Source organism: Heptranchias perlo, chromosome 1 (assembly GCF_035084215.1).
Source record: "Heptranchias perlo isolate sHepPer1 chromosome 1, sHepPer1.hap1, whole genome shotgun sequence".
Lineage (NCBI taxonomy): Eukaryota > Metazoa > Chordata > Chondrichthyes > Hexanchiformes > Hexanchidae > Heptranchias > Heptranchias perlo.
In genome coordinates, this window is record NC_090325.1 from 133,973,352 (window position 1) to 133,992,776 (window position 19,425).

The 19,425-nt window shown below is 43.5% G+C and overlaps 1 protein-coding gene across 3 annotated transcripts in view; it reads left to right on the forward strand.

Annotated features, from left to right (window-relative positions):
• The window catches only part of spock3 (SPARC (osteonectin), cwcv and kazal like domains proteoglycan 3), a 565,624-nt gene that overhangs the window by 316,377 nt on the left and 229,822 nt on the right, over positions 1-19,425 (forward strand). For all 3 annotated transcript variants that reach the window (XM_067991144.1, XM_067991135.1, XM_067991152.1), the window contains exon 4: positions 4,574-4,688. In XM_067991144.1, the coding sequence (XP_067847245.1) occupies positions 4,574-4,688 (115 nt within the window). The remainder of the gene's footprint in view (positions 1-4,573; positions 4,689-19,425) is intronic.

Here is a 19,425-nt window from a genome sequence, read left to right on the forward strand (position 1 = left end):
TTGGGCCGTGTAGTGCCTATTGTCTTGGCTGCGCACGCATGTTTCCAGCGTGAAGTGCAACGGACGGCATCTTGGCATAGGAGTTAGTGCATGCGCAAATATTGAGCGCCAGAAGCAAATAAAGTAAGGAGAAAATGGATGCAATCAGTGTGCAATGCTGATTTAAAGTGATAGACATCATTTTGGCACTTAACGCTCAACTCAACGCACAGTCTTAATCACAACCATCTGAACATGTCTTAGAGTGCCTGGAGGACCCCCCTGCGCTATTTAAAGGGACCATGCAGGATCTACAGGTTAGTGGCTGGATTATTGCTTCTGGCTGCCGATACATTTGCAACTGTTTTTGGAGTCTCCTAGACTTGAATACTAGGATGCAGGGACATAGCCTAACATTTAGAACCAAGGCTTGCAGGAGTGAAGTTAGGAAACGCTTCTACATGCAAAGGGTTGGAAAAGTTTGGAACTCTATTCTGCAAACGGCAGTTGATGCTAGCTCACTTGTGAATGTTAAATCTGAGATTGATCGATGTCTGTGAACCAAGGGTATTAAGGGATATGGGGCTACGGCGGGTATATGGAGTTAGGTCACAGGTCCACCATGATCTCATTGAACGGCGAAACAGGCTCGAGGGGCTAAATGCCATGGCCACTTGCTGCCTCCTGTTATGCGCCACCCTCTCCTGCAAGAAAGCGGGACATGTGTTTGGTTGATGTGCCTGTCATGGTTGAATAGCTGCCAGTTTGTATGTGGCCTATGAGTTGTGGGTGGGTGGGTGGCTTGCAACAGTGGTAATGTGGAAGGATGAGAGAAAGTATCTGATTGGCAGAGTTGAGTACCGATGGAAAGAATTTGTTGGTACGCGGGTGATGGGGGGTGTAGTGCGCGGAGCAGTGGATGTGGCTAGTGGTGCAGTTGGGAGGTGATGCCACTTGACAGTTGACCTTACTCACCTTGATCACTCGTGTCAAAGCATTGAACTTCTTCCTGCACTACATCCATCTGGTGCTGTGCGCCAGGCATTGATTGAATCCCCTACTGCCTCCCACTGCCTCTTGAACATATGTCTGGAGGGCTTCTTGCCCCCCCGTGGATATAGGCTGTTCCTCATTCTGTCCACCTCTTGCACAAAGGCCTCTAGTGCATCAGCAGAGAACCTTGCTGCACGCACTCTTGCATGCCTGTTAGCAACTCAGATTGGCAGATTGATGAGTTCTGGCATGCAGATTGGAGGATGTGGGATTTAGTAGTGCGCAACCTTTATTCAATGTTCAAACAAAACTCATCCGCATGTAAATATAGGGACGGGAGCTGCATCTGTGTTTTATGTGTGCGATGTCTGATCCCCGTTCAGACTTTGTGCAGACAGCAGAGTGTTATTTTTAGCAAATAACAGGTACTGGCTACCTTTAAGACATTTGAAGAGACATCCTTTAAGAGATTGGGGCTCCCCTGCTGGTGGAAAGTGTGAATTGCATTGAATCGACATGCAAGACCTGGATTTCAAAGCAGATTGACGGTGAGTACTGAGGCAGGACGAAGTTCTCGCCCTGCCTGCCCAGGGGCTATTGGGCGCAGGTTAATAGCAGATCACGCTACCTACGCCCAATAATAGGCCCTATCGAATTTTTCCCCGATTGTGTCTGACAAACTTGATTGCATTCCTTGATGAAGTAACGGAGAGGGTTGATGTTGTGTATCTGGACTTTTGATAAAATACCACATAATAGACTAGTTACAAAAATTGAAGCCAATGGCATTAAAGGGGCAATGGCAGCGTGGTAACAAAATTAGCTAAGGGACAGAAAGCAGACAGTAGTGGTGAACAGTTGTTTTTCAGACTGGAGGGAGGTATACACTGGTGTCTTTTTGATAGATATTAATGACCTGGACTTAGGTATACAGGACATAATTTCAAAGTTTGCAGATGACACGAAACTCAGAAATGTAGTAAACAGTGAGGAGGATAGTAGCAGACTTCAGGAGGATATAGTAAGACTGATGAAATGGTCGGACATGTGGTAGATAAATTTTAATGCAGAGAAGTGTGAAGTGATGCATTTTGGAAGGAAGAATGAGGAGAGACAATCTAAACTAAATGGTACAATATTAAAGGGGATGCAGGAACAGAGAGACCTAGGGGTTTACGTACACAAATCTTTGAAAGTGGCAGGACAAGTTGATAAGGCTCTTAAAAAAAAAAGCATATGGAATTCTTGACTTTATAAATAGAAGCATAGCGAACAAAAGCAAAGAAGTTATGCTAAACCTTTATAAATCACTGGTTAGGCCTCAGCTGGAGTATTGTGTCCAATTCTGGTCACCACACTTTAGGAAGGATGTCAAGGCTTTGGAGAGGGTGCAGAGGAGATTTACTAGAATGGTACCAGAATAAGGGACTTCAGTTATTTGGAGAGATTGGAGAAGCTGGGATTGTTTTCTTTAGAGCAGAGAACGTAAAGGGGAGATTTAATAGAGGTGCTCGAAATTTTGATGCATTTTGATAGAGTACATAGGGCAAAACTGTTTCCAATGGCAGGAAGGTCAGTAACCAGAGGGCACAGGTTTAAAGTAATTGGCAAAAGAACCAGAGGGGAGATGAGGAGAAATTTTTTTTACTCCGCAAGTTGTTATGATCTGGAATGCTCTGCCGGAAAGTGTGGTGGGAGAAGATTCAACAGTAACTTTTAAAAGAGAATTGGATATATAGTTGAAAAGGAAAAATTTGCAGGGCTGTGGGGAAAAAGTGGAGGAGTGGGACTAATTAGTAGCTCTTTCAAAGAGCCGGCACTGGCACGATGGGCCAAATGGCCTCCTTCTCTGCTGTATGATTCAACAATTCTTTCTGGTACAATTAAGAGCAGTAGTGCAGTGATTTGTGCTTGATTTTAATACTGTTTGCCATTAATACTGCATGACTGTAGCACTAATGTTCAAATATAATGGACGTCATTTGTGATGGTCACTTATACTTGAAAGGTAATGCATTACATTAGACAGAGATTTCTGCCTGTGCAGTGGCACTGTGTTAAAGCATTAACACTTAGTGCCATAGAGCAAAGAACAACATAACTTTGATCCTCCTCAGCTCCATCCTGTTTTGAGATCCATCAAGCAGAATAGCACCAAATGGAGGTTGTGGCACTTCGTGGCCAAGGATAGCAGTTTGGGAGCAGGCCATTTGCCCACCCTTTTAACCTTGGGCATCAGCCCAGGCGGGTGAAGAATAAAATATTGGGCTAGATTTTGCTGTAGCAGGATATCTAATGCCATTAGTTAGATTTGCCCCTGCACCCTTCAGCTCAAAAAAATTTAGCCCACAAAGTTGCTGAAAGAACGCACTGGTAATAGTGCAGCGAAGCAAACTGAATCTGAGACCTGAGTGAACTGTGTATCTCCTCCTTACCCAATGAGATTGAAGGATTGGTAAATAAACAGCGGAAGGACCGAGAAGGAGGGTGAATTAAAGGGGTCGAATTCAATGTCAAATCAGGTACAGAAAGAGAAATACATTCAGGGGGAGAAAAATGGATTAAGAGAGAGAGGGAAAAGAAACAGAAAGGAAAAGTAAGAAAAAAAGATTTATAATTTAAAATTTGGCATTTTTAAAATCTCCCTGAAAAATTCAAAACCTGAAGGAATGAGACTCCATACTTGTAATAGTTAATTTTCAGTGCCAGAGATTGATTGGCAGTAATTAACAATTATCACATTGTTAAAAGGGTACTTAGGCTACTAATTGATAGCCCTAAATATCTGAGGCGGGTTTAGTTCATATCTATTATGCAAATACAGCAACTTCACGACATTCAATGCACATCAATGGTGAGGTAGACAGCGAAATGCTGTTTTCGCGAAGCTAATGGTGGAGCGGCGCAACTCTGACAGCAACTTTTGGATATTCGCATTTAACCGCACATCTATTCATAGCCTGGAATTTCTGTACCATTTACGCATAAATAACGGCGAGTGCCATTAGTCTTACTGTTATTTTGATAGCTAATTCTGGCCTAAAAAAGTAAGGAGGAACTTACTCAAATAGGAAAGTAGAGTTTAAAAAAAATGTTTCTGTCAGCCAATCCACTGAAGTAATGGCTCATTTTTTTGGCACTAGAGCATTTGTAGACATTATTTTGTCTTTGTATGTAGAATCATAGAACGTTACAGCACAGAAACAGGCCATTTGGTATATCAAGTCTCTACCAGTGCTTTTTCTCGATATGATCCACCTACTCTAATCCCACTCTCCTGCTCGTTGCAAATAGCTTTTAATAATTCCTTTTTTCACAAGCAATTATTGAATTCCCTTTAAAAAGTAATTATGGACTCTGCCTCAACAACAGTTTTTGGCAAAGAATTCCACCATTCTAACCACTCTCTTTGTAAAAAAAAAAGTCTAACCTCATTTTTATTTTATTTTTTGGACGAGGGATGACAAAGCTGTTTTTCATGCCTGCTTGTTTCGGTGTTTTAGCCATTTATAATGACTCCTGATTGCTCTTGATCAGGAGCAACAGAAATTCTATTTGTTTTGCAAAGTACTTAGTTTCTTTTTCTAATTATTTTCTCTAGGGCTAGATTCTACCAAAGATCCTTGCCTAAATGTGAAATGCAGCCGGCACAAAGTATGCATCGCTCAAGACAACCATAGAGTGGTTTGCATTAGTCATAGGCGGCTAACGCACAGGTAAAGTACTTTGCTCTCATTTAAATCTACCTCATTAGATACATTTTCAATATTTTTCTCATTATTTAGTTTTAAATCCTTTTCAAAGTTTCAAGGCTTATATGTTCTGTTAATCTTATACAATTAAAAACTAAATGAGAGAGGCATTTACGTATTTTACGTATAGTTTTGTTAAAAAACAATCATTTCCAATCTACTCCAATTTTATACAGTATATATTATATGATGGAGGCTTTTTTAAACAGTAAACTTTGTGAGGCAAGGATTTCTGTGATTAATTTTCAAGTACCAAAGGTTTAATATAAATGGCTAAATATATTAAAAGACATTAAAATTCCATAAGGGAATTTGTTATTTCCATGAGGTTCTAACGGTCTCCTCTGGAGTCAGAGTGGGAAAACCGTACAACCCTTACAGATTTCAGCACCATAATCCTTCATATAACTTTTAGGGGAATAAAAGTAGTATCCCACAGCATTATAATACTTCATGGATTGCCTAATAAACTTAAATCAGGTTAATGCAATTTCCAAATAGATCATCTTATGACTAAAGAAAAAATAAATAGGAACCTTGCTGTATATTTTTTTCCTTTTATTTATATATATATTGGACAATGTTGAAAACTGTGCAGAATAATGCATGAAGGTCTGTGTGTGCCGGTGAACACACTTGATAATGAGTGCTTCTGAATTGTATAAATTATGTGCAGTGTAACACAAGGGTTTGGCTGGACTGAAAATCATTAAAACATTAAGATTCGAGACAATTAGTAGCATGGCCAAAGTATTGCTAGATAGATAAATCTTGTAAAATTCTAGTGGATACTGTTAAATGTACTTTGCTTCATTGCTTCATTGAGTATCTACGTAAGTGACGTTTTCTCACTGCGTCAGTCACCAATACTACTTCTGCTAAGGTTTTTTTTTAAAATCAGCATTTAGGTAGTCAACATGATGGTCTAGCAACTGGTTGGATATGGCTCTGCATCTATACCTCAGGAGAAGAGCTGAGTTCATGCCAGATACTTTTCCACAGAGAAGGAGACTAAAAATCAACAGGAAAGTCATGTACATGTCAGCTTGGATTAGTGGTAGTATTCTCACCTCTAAATCAGAAAGATTTGAACACAATGGCCAGGAATTTCCTCGGAGCAGCTCAGAGGAAATTCTTGCCCATAATCTAGCACTGAGGGAGTGCTCAATGTTGGAAGTGCCATCTTTTGGAAAAGGCATTAAACCGAGGCCCCATCTGCCTGTTTAGCTGGATGTAAAAGATCCCATGGAACGATTCAAAGAAGAGCAAGCAAGTTGTCCTTGTGCATTGGCCAAGGTTTATCCCTCAACTAACACTGCCAAATTCGATTAACCGATCATTTACCTCATTGCTATTTGTGGAGTCTTGCTGTGTGCAAATTGGCTGCTGTATTAGCCCACAAAACAACAGTGACTACATTTCAAAAGAAATTCATTAGCTATGGAGCACTGTGGGACATCCTGAGGACATTAAAGACACTATATGAATGTAAATTCTTTCCCTTTTTTACTTCCTAGCAATTGATTCAAGAGCACTTCATCTGATTATCTTGTCTGGGAATGGTCCATAGCTGGGAGAAATTGTTAATAAAATCACCTCTTTGATGTGTGCAATTTCTTAGAATGTGATTTCATTAACAGCAGCAGCAATCTAGCAGCCTATCACAATATACCTTCAGTAATGATCCTTTAATGCTTCTCATGATTGCGCCACTTATATAGATCTATAATGTATTAAAAATCTTACATCTGTATGCACTTCCTGTCTGCACACTTAACTCCTGTTATACTTTATGTGTCATTTTTTTCTGAATATGTATTCTGATGTCTTAATTTATAATGAGATTTTCCTATATAAATTTGTCATGTAATTATATAATCTGGCTGCTTGGTGGCTTTGGTGAACATTCTCAAACTGCCTCTCAAAGATTTCCAACCCTTCTGCTGCCATTTTACTTAATCTGCAGATAGGTTTTGCCTATTAGATCTAGGTTTATCCTTTTTTAAAAAATTATTTCTATTAATTTCTTTAATCTATGTATTCTTGTAGGGCGAGACATTCAACATCGTTTCACCGTTTTTTTTGGCGTAAAATGAAGGTTGGGGAAGTTGATTTTGCATCCCGATCTCCCCCAGTAGTGCATCGGCTGCCAGATTGGAAGCCGCCAACTTTTGCTTGTGCAGGGCGCCAGCTTCATATGGATGTTAGGCACCGTGCACGTGCAAATCGGGGTCCTGACAGCAGTTGTAGGACCGCATTTGGAATTGGTCAGCAAATGGGTGAGCTTGTGCTGTGCATGCACCACCTAGTTATACCAGGTCTTGAGCGGACTAACCCGCAGTCCTTAAAGGGTCTCCTGGAGGCTGCGCAAAAAACAGTCAGAGAACTTTTTGAAAGTTACTTTTCTGTACAACCAGTCCGCAGCTCGCCTGTTTAATTCAAATGAGACTTGAGGCCGAATTTCGATGAGACTTCAGGCTGCTGGGAACTAGCACATGAAGCAATTGCTTCACCGACTTGCCGCCTATTCTGTGCGCAAGTCCAATTTCTTGTCCATAGTATTCAGCCTGTTCTCCCCATTGAATTTAAAAGTTAAAGCATTTTTTCTCTCTTTCACCGTTGTTCTAGGCTAATTCTGACCCGGAGTTACAGCAGAAGTTTGCCAGAATTGCCAAGGAAGTTCAATGGCTTCCTTCCAATCTGCTGAACTCTCAGTTGCCCACTCAGAATTGGATCCCTTAAAAACTATCAACAGAAAATGTGCTATCTCCAACCCCGCCCACCCCCACCCCCCACCATTCCCCTCCTGCAGAGCATGAACCCAGCACCAGTAACTGAGCAACATGTCCCATAAGCAAATTTTTCCTGCTGCATCTTGGCAAATCACCCCACCAATCCCCTCTGTGCATTAAATTATCCTGGAATATCACTGCAAAGTCCACAATGGAAGTGGGGAAGGGGAAGAGAAGAGAGAAGAAAAGCAGAGGAGAGTAGATGGAAGAGGTGGAGTGGGGGAGAAGAGGTAAGAGGAGACAGGAGGGAGGAGAAGGGGAGAGTAAGGAGTAGCGGGGGAGGAGACAGGGTAGGAGAGGAGGAGCTAGAGGATGGGTCAGACCGAGGATATTAAAGTAACCTCATCTCCTACCTGCTCTACTCCTGTATCTTTCCCTCGCCCCGTCCTTCCTCCACCTCCTCCCCATGTCTCCCCTCTCCCTCGCTCTTCCCACCTTCCTTGTGCTTCCTCCTTCCGTCCTCGCTCCTACTGCACCCTCCTTCCTCCATCCTTTACCCTTCCTTCCCCGCCTTCCCCCTACAACTCCCTCTCCTTTTTATGTTCCTTCACCCCCCCGTCTTCTTTCCCCTCCCCTCCCATTTCCCTTCTTCAACCCCTCCTCCTCTCCCTTCCTCTTTTCCTCATGCTCTTTCATCTCTCCTTCCCCTCCCATTCCCCCCATATCCTTCCCCCTCCCATTCCTCACTCTCCTTCTCCTCTACCTTCTCCCCCTGTCTCTCTCCTCTCCTTCCTCTTCCTTTCCAATTCTCCTCAACCTTCCCGCCTCCTCCCTTTCCCTTCCTCCCTTATACGCTTCCTCCTCCCCCTTTCTCCTCTGCTTTCCACTTTCTCACTTCTCTTTATCTTCCCCTTCTCCTCTTCCTTACCCTTCCCCTCCTCCTCACTCATCACTCCTTGTTTCTCTTCACTCTCCCCTTATTTTTCCTTCCACATCCTCCTCCCATCTTGCTTTTCCCCCTTTCCTACGACCTCTCCTCCTCCCCTCCTCCCCTCCTCCCCACATGGCCACTAACCCTCTTCAACTTTACTCTCCCAGCCTCTAATCTCTCTACTTTTTCCCTTCACCTCCCAGCCTCTAACCCTCCTCCACTTTTAACCCTCCTGTCACACTCTGCTCTATCCATCCTTGCAGTCGTACCCCTTCCGTGATCCAATTATCTGCCGCCCCCGGACCCTGCTTGACCTGAAGACTGTGCGTAGTCTTGACTTGCCATGTGTCGGCCACAGCAGACTGACTTGTAAAACATTAAAAATCTTACATCTGTGCACACTTCGCATCAACTTTTTCATTAGAAATTCCCATGTCCACATTTATAATGGAAATTGTCTTTGTAAACTCGTTACATTGTAAATACAACCTGGCCCCCGAAGGTCCACAGAGCCATTTGTCCCAATGTTGCATTGCTGTACCGGGGTTTCTGCCTGCCAATGCTGTTCAGTGCTTATCTTGCCATAAAACGCGGGTCAGCACATTAGCATATCTATTGGCGTTTCAGTAGCGGAACTTTCATGTAACTTGGGAATAGTGTGCTGGAGGGCCTTGGAAATTAGGGCCAGGATTCTTATTTTTTGTGCACTTTTTTTTGGAAGTAGCAATCCTCACAGCAGCATTAAATGTGGCTGAATTGTCCATTGGTACTTTTTGCTGACATTACAACAATTGTTAATCGCAGTCTACTTTTTTTTTGCTAAAGTTAGCAAATGCAGGAATGTTGGACCCAAAGAGAAAATGAACGAGAAGCAAAAACAAAGGAAGAAAAAAAAACATAACTGAAAAAAATAAGTTGTCACTTTCTCAGCCAGTATCTATTTAAGTGACATTTTCTCACTGCCGTAGTCAGCAATACTGCTTCTGCTAAGGTTTACAAATATAAACCCATAACATTATTCTTTGGGAGAATTTTTGTGTTACAATGACACACACCTAAGTGAAGTAATAATTTGTTTCGGTGTAATTTCCAATGTTGCACCACCTGTTTACGAACAAGTACTTTGTGAAGTTGGTACTGGTTTAATGTATTAAAAATAATAAACAAGGTACATGTAGGCCAACATTGTGACCATCTGCTCAAAGGGGATATACCACTATTAACTCAAGAAAACTGGAAGGTTTTCTCTCCCAGCTAGTCATATTTCTTTTCTCATCCAGATCCTTATTGTATTTTTTAACTGAGGTAATTTACTTGTACTGCCACCTAGGAAATGTCATTAACACCAGTTTTATTATCTAATGGCTGTCTGAATTCAAGGACACCATTTAATATAGCTTTCAGTCCCTTGAATGCTGAACCACATAATAATATTTCATGCTATAATACCTTGTTGAGACTGGTTTTAATGTCCCAAACATTTTCAATAATAGATATTTTTAAAACCTATTTTGGTATTATAACCTTCTAAGTTCATAAAGGTACGACCGAAATTGTTCTTAGTCTTTAACACGTTCACAGTGAAGAATGTTGTAATGCCATTATTGGACAGTAATTTATGAATTTTGAATTGCAACCAGTTATTTTCCCATGCAAAGTGTTCAGCAGTTTGCGGAGCTTTTGTTCAAAAAAATCAATTGATATAAGAGTTATCTAGATATCTGGAAAAATCATTCATTTATAATTCCATTGAATATTTTCGCAAGGATGCCCTAGTTAAGCTGAGAGCATTGTTTACAATGGATTGTTGCACAAAAAGTAGCTAGTATATACAATATAGTATGGGAAATAAAGTGGATAAAAAGGATTGGACTTGTAAAATTCTACAGAATTATAAATCCATTGTAAATTTGACAGGATCGTTTACAAATCTGACAGGATTTCTAAAATGTCTTGTGGGGCGCCATTTTCAAATTGGTAGGAGTACAGGCTCTTTTGGTCATACCCAAGCATTAACCAACATCTTCTGACAAAGTGTCGAGCACATCTTTTTCAATTCACTGCTTCTTAACTTACTGCTGGTGGTTAGGTAACCTGCACAATCATAGAATGTAGGCAGTGATCTGCAGTTAGTGCCATATTGAGCTGGTCCTGATTGTACAGCTTTCTTTGCCCAGATTAAACTGGACCTTCTGACCTGCACAATGTTCCTTATACAACTCCATACTTTCACCACCATTGTTGCACATACCGGCTTCATTCGTTCAAGCATCACAGAGGGGATGTGGCACCTGCACCTACACAATGCACAACACCGCTACAATATGAGCATTTACCATATGTGTCAAGCTACAAAACTTGAAAACATTAAAAATCTTACATCTGTGCACACTTCACATCAACTTTTTCATTAGAAATTCCCATGCCCACATTTATAATGTACGGTAGCATAGTGGTTATGTTACTGAACTAGTAATCCAGAGGACTGGACTAATAATCCGGAGTCATAAGTTCAAATCCCGCCATGGCAGCTGGGGAATTTAAATTCAATTAATTAAATCAAATCTGGAATTAAAATACTAGTATCAGTAATGGTGGCCATGAAACTACCAGATTGTCGTAAAAACCCATCTGGTTCACTAATGTCCTTCAGGGAAGGAAACCTACCGTCCTCACCTGGTCTGGTCAAAATGTGACTCCAGACCCACAGCAATGTGGTTGATTCTTAATTGCCCTCTGAAATGGCCGAGCAAGCCACTCAGTTGTAAAATCTCGCTTGACTTAAAAAAAGTCACAAGAAGAATAAAACCGGACGGACCACCCGGCATCAGACCACTAGGCACCGGACACGACAAAGGCAAACCAAGCCCAGTCGACCCTGCAAAGTCCTCCTCACTAACATCTGGGAACTTGTGCCAAAATTGGGAGAGCTGTCCCCCAGACTAATCAAGCAACAACCTGACATAGCCATACTCACAGAATCATATCTTTCAGCCAACGTCCCAGACTCTTCCATCACCATCCCTGGGTATGTCCTGTCCCACCGGCAGGACAGACCCACCAGAGGTAGCGGTACAGTGATATACAGTCAGGAGGGAGTGGCCCTGGGAGCCCTCAACATTGACTCTGGACCCCATGAAATCTCATGGCATCAGGTCAAACATGGGCAAGGAAACCTCCTACTGATTACCACCTACCGCACTCCCTCAGCTGATGAATCAGTCCTCCTCCATGTTGAACACCATTTGGAGGAAGCACTGAAGGTAGCAAGGGCACAGAATATACTCTGGGTGGGGGAGTTCAATGTCCATCACCAAGAGTGGCTCGGTAGCACCACTACTGACCGAGCTGGACGAGTCCTGAAGGACATAGCTGCCAGACTGAGCCTGCAGCAGGTGGTGAGCAAACCAACACGAGGGAAAAACTTACTTGACCTCATCCTCACCAATCTCCCTGTCGCAAATGCATCTGTCCATGACAGTATTGGTAGGAGTGACCATCGCACAGTCCTTGTGGAGACCAAGTCCCGTCTTCACAGTGGGAACATCGTCTTGTGTAGCACTATCACTGTGCTAAATGGGATAGATTCAGAACAGATCTAGCAGCTCAAAACTTTGCATCCATGAGGCGCTGTGGGCCATCAGCAGCAGCAGAATTGTATTCCAGCACAATCTGTAACCTCATGGTCCGGCATATTCCTCACCCTACCATTACCAACAAGCCAGGGGATCAACCCTGGTTCAATGAGGAGTGTAGAAGAGCATGCCAGGAGCAGCACCAGGCCAGAAGTGTACCTAAAAATGAGGTGCCAACCTGGTAGAAGCTACAACTCAGGACTACATGCATGCGAAACAGTGGAAGCAACATGCTATAGTGATTCATGCTAGAGCTAAGCGATTCCACAACCAACGGATCAGATCAAAGCTTTGCAGTCCTGCCACATCCAGTCGTGAATGGTGGTGGACAATTAAACAACTAACGGGAGGAGGAGGCTTTGCAAACATCCCCATCCTCAATGATGGCGGTGTTCAGCACGTGAGTGCAAAAGACAAGGCTGAAGCGTTTGCAACCATCTTCAGCCAGAAGTGCAGAGTGGATGATCCATCTCGACCTCCTCCCGATATCCCCACCATCACAGAAGCCAGTCTTCAGCCAATTCGATTCACTCCACATGATAACAAGAAACGGCTGAGTGCACTGGATACAGCAAAGTCTATGGGCCCCGACAACATCCCGGCTGTAGTGCTGAAGACTTGTGCTCCAGAACTAGCTGCGCCTCTAGCCAAGCTGTTCCAGTACAGCTACAACACTGGCATCTACCCGACAATGTGGAAAATTGCCCAGGTATGCTCTGTCCACAAAAAGCAGGACAAATCCAATCCAGCCAATTACCGACCCATCAGTCTACTCTCAATCATCAGTAAAGTGATGGAAGGTGTCGTTGAAAGTTCCAACAAGCGGCACTTACGCACCAATAACCTGCTCACTGATGCTCAGTTTGGGTTCCACGAGGACCACTCGGCTCCAGACCTCATTACAGCCTTGGTCCAAACATGGACAAAAGAGCTGAAATCCAGAGATGAGGTGAGAGTGACTGTCCTTGACATCAAGGCAGCATTTGACCGAGTGTGGCACCAAGGAGCCTTGGTAAAATTGAAGTCAATGTGAATCAGGGGGAAAACTCTCCAATGGCTGGAGTCATACCTAGCACAAAGGAAGATGGTAGTGGTTGTTGGAGGCCAATCATCTCAGCCCCAGGGCATTGCTGCAGGAGTTCCTCAGGGCAGTGTCCTTGGCCCAACCATCTTCAGCTGCTTCATCAATGACCTTCCCTTCAGCATAAGCTCAGAAATGGGGATGTTCGCTGATGATTGCACTGTGTTCAGTTCCAGTGAATGAAGCAGTCTGAGCCCATATGCAGCAAGACCTGGACAACATCCAGGCTTGGACTGTTAAGTGGCAAGTAACATTCGTGCCAGACAAGTGCCAGGCAATGACCATCTCCAACAAGAGAGTGTCTAACCACCTCCCCTTGATATTCAGTGGTATTACCATCGACGAATTCCCCACCATCAACATCCTGGGGGTCACCATTGACCAGAAACTTAACTGGACCAGCCATATAAATACTGTGGCTACAAGAGCAGGTCAGAGGCTGGGATTCTGCGGCGAGTGACTCACCTCCTGACTCCCCAAAGCCTTTCCACCATCTACAAGGCACAAGTCAGGAGTGTGATGGAATACTCTCCACTTGCCTGGATGAGTGCAGCTCTAACAACACTCAAGAAGCTCGACACCATCCAGGACAAAGCAGCCCGCTTGATTGGCACCCCATCCACCACCCTAAACATTCACTCCCTTCACCACCGGTGCATTGTGGCTGCAGTGTGTACCATCCACAGGATGCACTGCAGCAACTCGCCAAGGCTTCTTCGATAGCACCTCCCAAACCCGCGACCTCTACCACCTAGAAGGACAAGAGCAGCAGGCACATGGGAACAACACCACCTGCACATTCCCCTCCAAGTCACACACAATCCCGACTTGGAAATATATCGCCGTTCCTCCATCGTCGCTGGGTCAAAATCCTGGAACTCCCTTCCTAACAGCACTGTGGGAGAACCTTCACCACACGGTCTGCAGCGGTTCAAGAAGGCGGCTCACCACCACCTTCTCAAGGGCAATTAGGGATGGGCAATAAATGCCAGCCTCGCCAGCGAACGAATAAAAAAAAATGGAAACTGTCTTTGTAAACGCGTTATATTGTAAAATACAACCTGGCCCCCGAAGGTCCACAGAGCCATTTGTCCCAATGTTGCATTGCTGTACTGGGGTTTCTGCCTGCCAATGCTGTTCAGTGCTTCTGATCACTACTAGATGAGCATTTAACATATGAGCCAAGCTACAAAACTTGAAAACATTAAAAATCTTACACCTGTGCACACTTCACATCAACTTTTTCATTAGAAATTCCCATGTCCACATTTGAAGCTGATGAACACCTTCAAAAAAACTGGCTACTCAAAAAAACAGGAAACAACTGAAAAACATCTTTGGATAAAAGCCTATGACCAAGACCACAGCTTCAAAATGACCAAATAAGTTATATTTACTTTTATTACATTGGATTTCAGGATTTTTATTAGTATCTTGGGATCACTTTCTGCAAATTTGTGTTTCTGTGAAAATTAAAGTCCAGTGGCGATTGCCAGAGGTTGGCATCCTTAATGGCAGACATTTTTCTTCATTGCAGCAATTAAGAAAAAACATGGTGGGTTCCCAAAAACTTTCTGCAGAGCATCCCATGGTCTCTTCGGAGGGTTATTCTGTCTTTATTGATTTTAATTTCACCATGGGCTCCAACTGCACCTCATTTCTGATGTCCACCTGAGTCATATTCAATCCTTTAATGATCAAAACTTATCTAGTGTGATCTGAATCTGTAAAACATCCTAAAAATCGTACAGGATTTCAATTCATTAAATAAGTTCTCACTTGTTATCAGAGGAAGCAAATTCCAACAGGAGTTTTAAACTATAACATTCTGTGGCGAAATTTAACTTGGGCAGGGGCACAAAACGGGCAGTAGCAGATTGGCCGTCCGTTATACACCCCGCCCGAAATCACAAATTACATCCTTTGTTAAATGGAAGTTGTTGTCAAGTCCATTATGGAGAGAATGGGGTTAAAAATTGAGCTTCGGCAGGAGAGCCAAACAGACAGGTAGCGGATCAGTTGCTCTTTATGCACTCTGTTCGATTTTATTTTCCATTGACTTCATTAGAAAGCAATGTTGGGCAGAGCGTATAATGGCCGATTTGCTAACATCCGTTTTGTGCCCCTGCCAAAGTTCAATTTCACCCACAGAGATGATGGATTGCAGAGAGGCAAACAGCTGCTGCTGAAATTCCACATTTCCAACTAATAGAACTATTATTCAATGGAATGTGTGCTCATATGTAGTAAGGAGTAGACAGCAACACACTCACATTTTCTAGTGAGTTGTGCTGCTCACCATTCCTCTTGAGAAGCTCTTGGTACCTGTTTTTCATCTAGCAAGGATTCAAACCCATGCTTTCCTGTTGTTTAGCAATGGCTATTCTTCTATGCATGGAAAGTAAGGGAGGTCTCTTTGAAGTTCAGGTGGCTGCAAGATAACATGTCTGCCAATGCAATTTTCAGCCACGTCTATGGTAAACTCAGTAAACTGATACCTCAACTAGGCAGGATCCGTAGCAATCAGGACATAGTTGATGATTCACCAGCCAGCCTGGATCACGAGTGGAATCTGGAGAGGTAAACTTATTATTTGGGGCCAGGATTCTCTGTACCGGCACCAGGGTGACATCACTATCTGCCACCACAGAGAAGCCTCCGGCTCAGTGGCCGAGTGGGTCGGGGGAATATGAGAGACGCTGTATGTGACCCAGTTGCTCAGACCACCTTATGTGAACATACAACATGTGGGTACCTTATGTGGGCAGCAGGTTCAGTGTTTGTTTCTTTTCACACTTCTTGGGTCACAGGGCAAACATATTGTGATGGCAGCAATGCAGAGTGCCCTAATAAAACATGGGCATACCTGCTCATTTGGTATTATAGTGGGAGACCAGCAATAATATGCAACAAGTGTGTCCTGGTAATGTTAGCCTGAATTACAATACCTGTATTAAATTTCTTTATTCGCTGCAGGTCTTATAGGCAGCTGGGTTGGCTGGATTTGGCTTTGTCTGTGTTAATTATCTTGCATTATTAGTCATGTCAGCTGTATTGATGAAAGTATTCGTGCATGGGATGAACTGTGATAATCACCTAAGCATAAATTGCACCCATTGACTATCTTATGCTATCACTTCTTTGGCAACACCAGATTGGCCATTTTTTACACTTGTTTTTGGGCTGTTATGTATTCTGTTCAATTCTTAGATTCAGGTTGAAGACAAATCATCACTTCATTTCAGTGCAGCTGATTAGTGAATTCAAAGTTCTTATCCCATAAAGTCTGCTACTTAATCCATTTAAGAACAACTCCCAAATTGACAAAACAGTCTGAAGCTTGTTAGGTATTTCTTGTGCTCATTTGAAGAGATGTAATAAATTGTATTAATTGCCTTTTTCAGAGCCCACAAATATTTATTGTGTTTTTAAATTTAACACTAAACAATAAACAAATGTTGACAATGCATTTCTTAGGTAAATAGGACTATATCCTCACATGGCTAAAGTTATTCCTATGAGGTCATACAATGAAACAAGCAGCACTGGTAAATATGTTCTTAGTAATAGCTATAACCAGAAAAGTAGTGTTCTTTTATTGTGTTGCACTCCAATTTTAAATTGCGGAGTAGGGAGCAAAACTTGGGACCTGGCATAGCTACTGGAGTCTGGCTCAGGTTGGCCTGAGATCCCCACATCAGAGCCTGAATCAGCAACCATACACCTGGGGTTGGATTTTTCTCCACAATCCTACCCAAAATCATGCAGGATAGCAGCAGAGAATGAGGAAAAATTTGGGCGGTGGGGCTTATTGCTGCCTCACCTCTCGACCTGCATTCTGCCCTCCTGCCTCCATGTTGACCGTTCTTTTCCTTCCCTTGCATTTAAATGGTGGTGAGGGAGGGGCTGGAGTCAAAGTCCCAGTGGATTCCCTTCCTGTACACATACGTTACCGTCGTTTCCCAGGACCACCATGGGGAAGGTAGTAGTAGGCCCCAGGAAGCAGTGGTAACTGCTGTGGGGTGTCCTCGTGGGGGAATAGGGCCCGTAGTGGCCTTCATCTCCTTGGCCATCCAGCAGCATCACCACCAGGATCTTGTACCTCGCAGTAGCGGGTTTACTCTTGGTCATAGCAGACTTGCCAGGAGCCTGCTGTGCATGCTAAATAACCCCTGACCTAGGAGACTGCGTCGGGTGTTAGAGGCAGTGTCTGAGGTACAGGCTGATGTGCTGCTCCACTGGAACACCGCTGCTAGGAGGAGAATCCCTGATCTCAACCCTGTATACAGTCACGAGCTTCTTCACACTGAGAAAGAGTAGAAATTGGGAAGTGAATTTCTGAGGTTTAAATTTTCTACTGAGTGCAGGCCCAGAGCACGGAACAGCTCATAATGCACCATAAATTGAGACTAATTTAGGAAACTTTCTCAGCTTGGCCTTGCGAAAAATGGACATTTTCATACTGATATGATTTTGTTAAGAAGCACTACAAAAACATTGATGTGATTTTTCTCAGATGCCATGGAAATCTTTTATTTTCATTCTTCATAAAATTCTCAAATCCCATCCTTGAAAAAAACAAGAAATTCAAAGTCATTAAATTTACAGTTTGAATGCTTTTGTTAAATATTACTGCTGATACATGCTTGTGTGTGGTCTCCCTACCTACACCAATAAACTCAAAGAAGTGGATGCCACTTCAATGAAAACGACCATCTGTTCTCCCAGCAGAAATTCATATGGCAATCATTCTTTAATGTTCCAATCCATAGCACAGCTGTTGATGGTCCTGAGCTAATCACATTCATCTCATCAGTCAGATAATGTATGTACCAATAAAAATTGAAATTGTCATGCTGCAAGATGAAGAGTGAACCAATGAAAAAATTAGGTCAGTGGAAAGCTTCTGAAAAGTGCTACTGCTCAATAGAAGTTCCAGATGTATGCATTATTGCTTCGTTGCACACGAAAAAATATGTAGAGTTTTTTTTAATGACCATGATACGGACACATTGGAGTGGATTTTCCCCTTGAATGGACTTTGGGCAAGGAGCTGGTTGAATGTGCTGGCAGGCCACTCGATTATCCTGGAGCAACGCTCTGTCCATTTTGAGAGCTGGGCTTTGTTAACATCGGGCCAGCGGGCTGCAAGCAGAAATTGAATGTCCTTGGGGCAGCCGGCTGGCTTCGGGACGCCGCAATACCGGTCGGCCCAGCCAGCCTTCAGGCTGGAAGAACGTAAGTCCTGTGGGCATGGGCTCCGATCTTGGGAGGGGGAGGAAGCCGAAGCTAGTTTTGTGGAGCCGGGAGCAGCATTCTTGCTCTTCCCAGCCCTACAAAAATAAAATGAAACTTGCCTGTCAGTAAACTTACGTTTCGGCATGCACAGCGCACACTCCACCCAGTCCAGTCCTAAAATAGCATCGGGGTCCTATTGACGTCAAAGGACCCCGATTTAAATATCTAAATCAGCTCTGCGCCCTGTTCAGGTGGCCGCCCGGGGTTGCCTATTCGGAGGACCTGAGCAAAATGGAGATGGCCACAGTGATGGTGGGACCGGGGTGGTAAGTTCTTCTATGGCCCTAATATTTGTGGGGTGGGGGGGAACCTGGGAACGTGGAGATCCTGCTGGACGGGAAAGTCAGCGGTAGAAGGCTGCAGCCGGTTACTGGGGGGAGCACTCCTGCTCCTCCTGACCATCAAGCAGTGCTATAAAAAGCACTTACCTGCTTGATCCGGCTGCTCCCGTCTCCATTTTGCTGTCGGGTTTCCTGAGCCCTGGGAAACCCAGCCGTTAAATTTAAATCAGACTCCCAATTGCACTGTGGGATCCTGATTTAAATATTGTAATAAAGTGTCCGCCTCTTGAGAGCAGGACACAGACAAGACTCGCAATCCACCACCGTAAAAATGATGGCAGGCACGTACTTGGTGGGTTGGGGTCGCTTTTCGCCATTTTTAATTTTTAACACCTCCTGCCACCTCCCCAACCCTCTCCTGCCCGCCGTGGTAGGGGGGAGGGTTAATATCGACCCCCATGTCATTCCCAGAGCACTACATCCCTGTTTCTGCCGGGCGGAAAGTCTCAGAATTCAGCCCAGTCTCCTCGTATGCATTTAAAGTTTTCAGGGTTGCTGTTTCTCCTCTATTTGCAGTTCTTTGGCAGTAGTTATGCTCTAAAATCAGGAATATTCAGGACTGAACAGGAATTTCACTAATCTAGGGTTAGCTGACTGAGTATTGCTGATCAACAGTTTGACAAAACAGAAAAAGCAGTAATTTCACATTCCGTTTCAGTAAGGATGTTCATGGGGAACAGTGC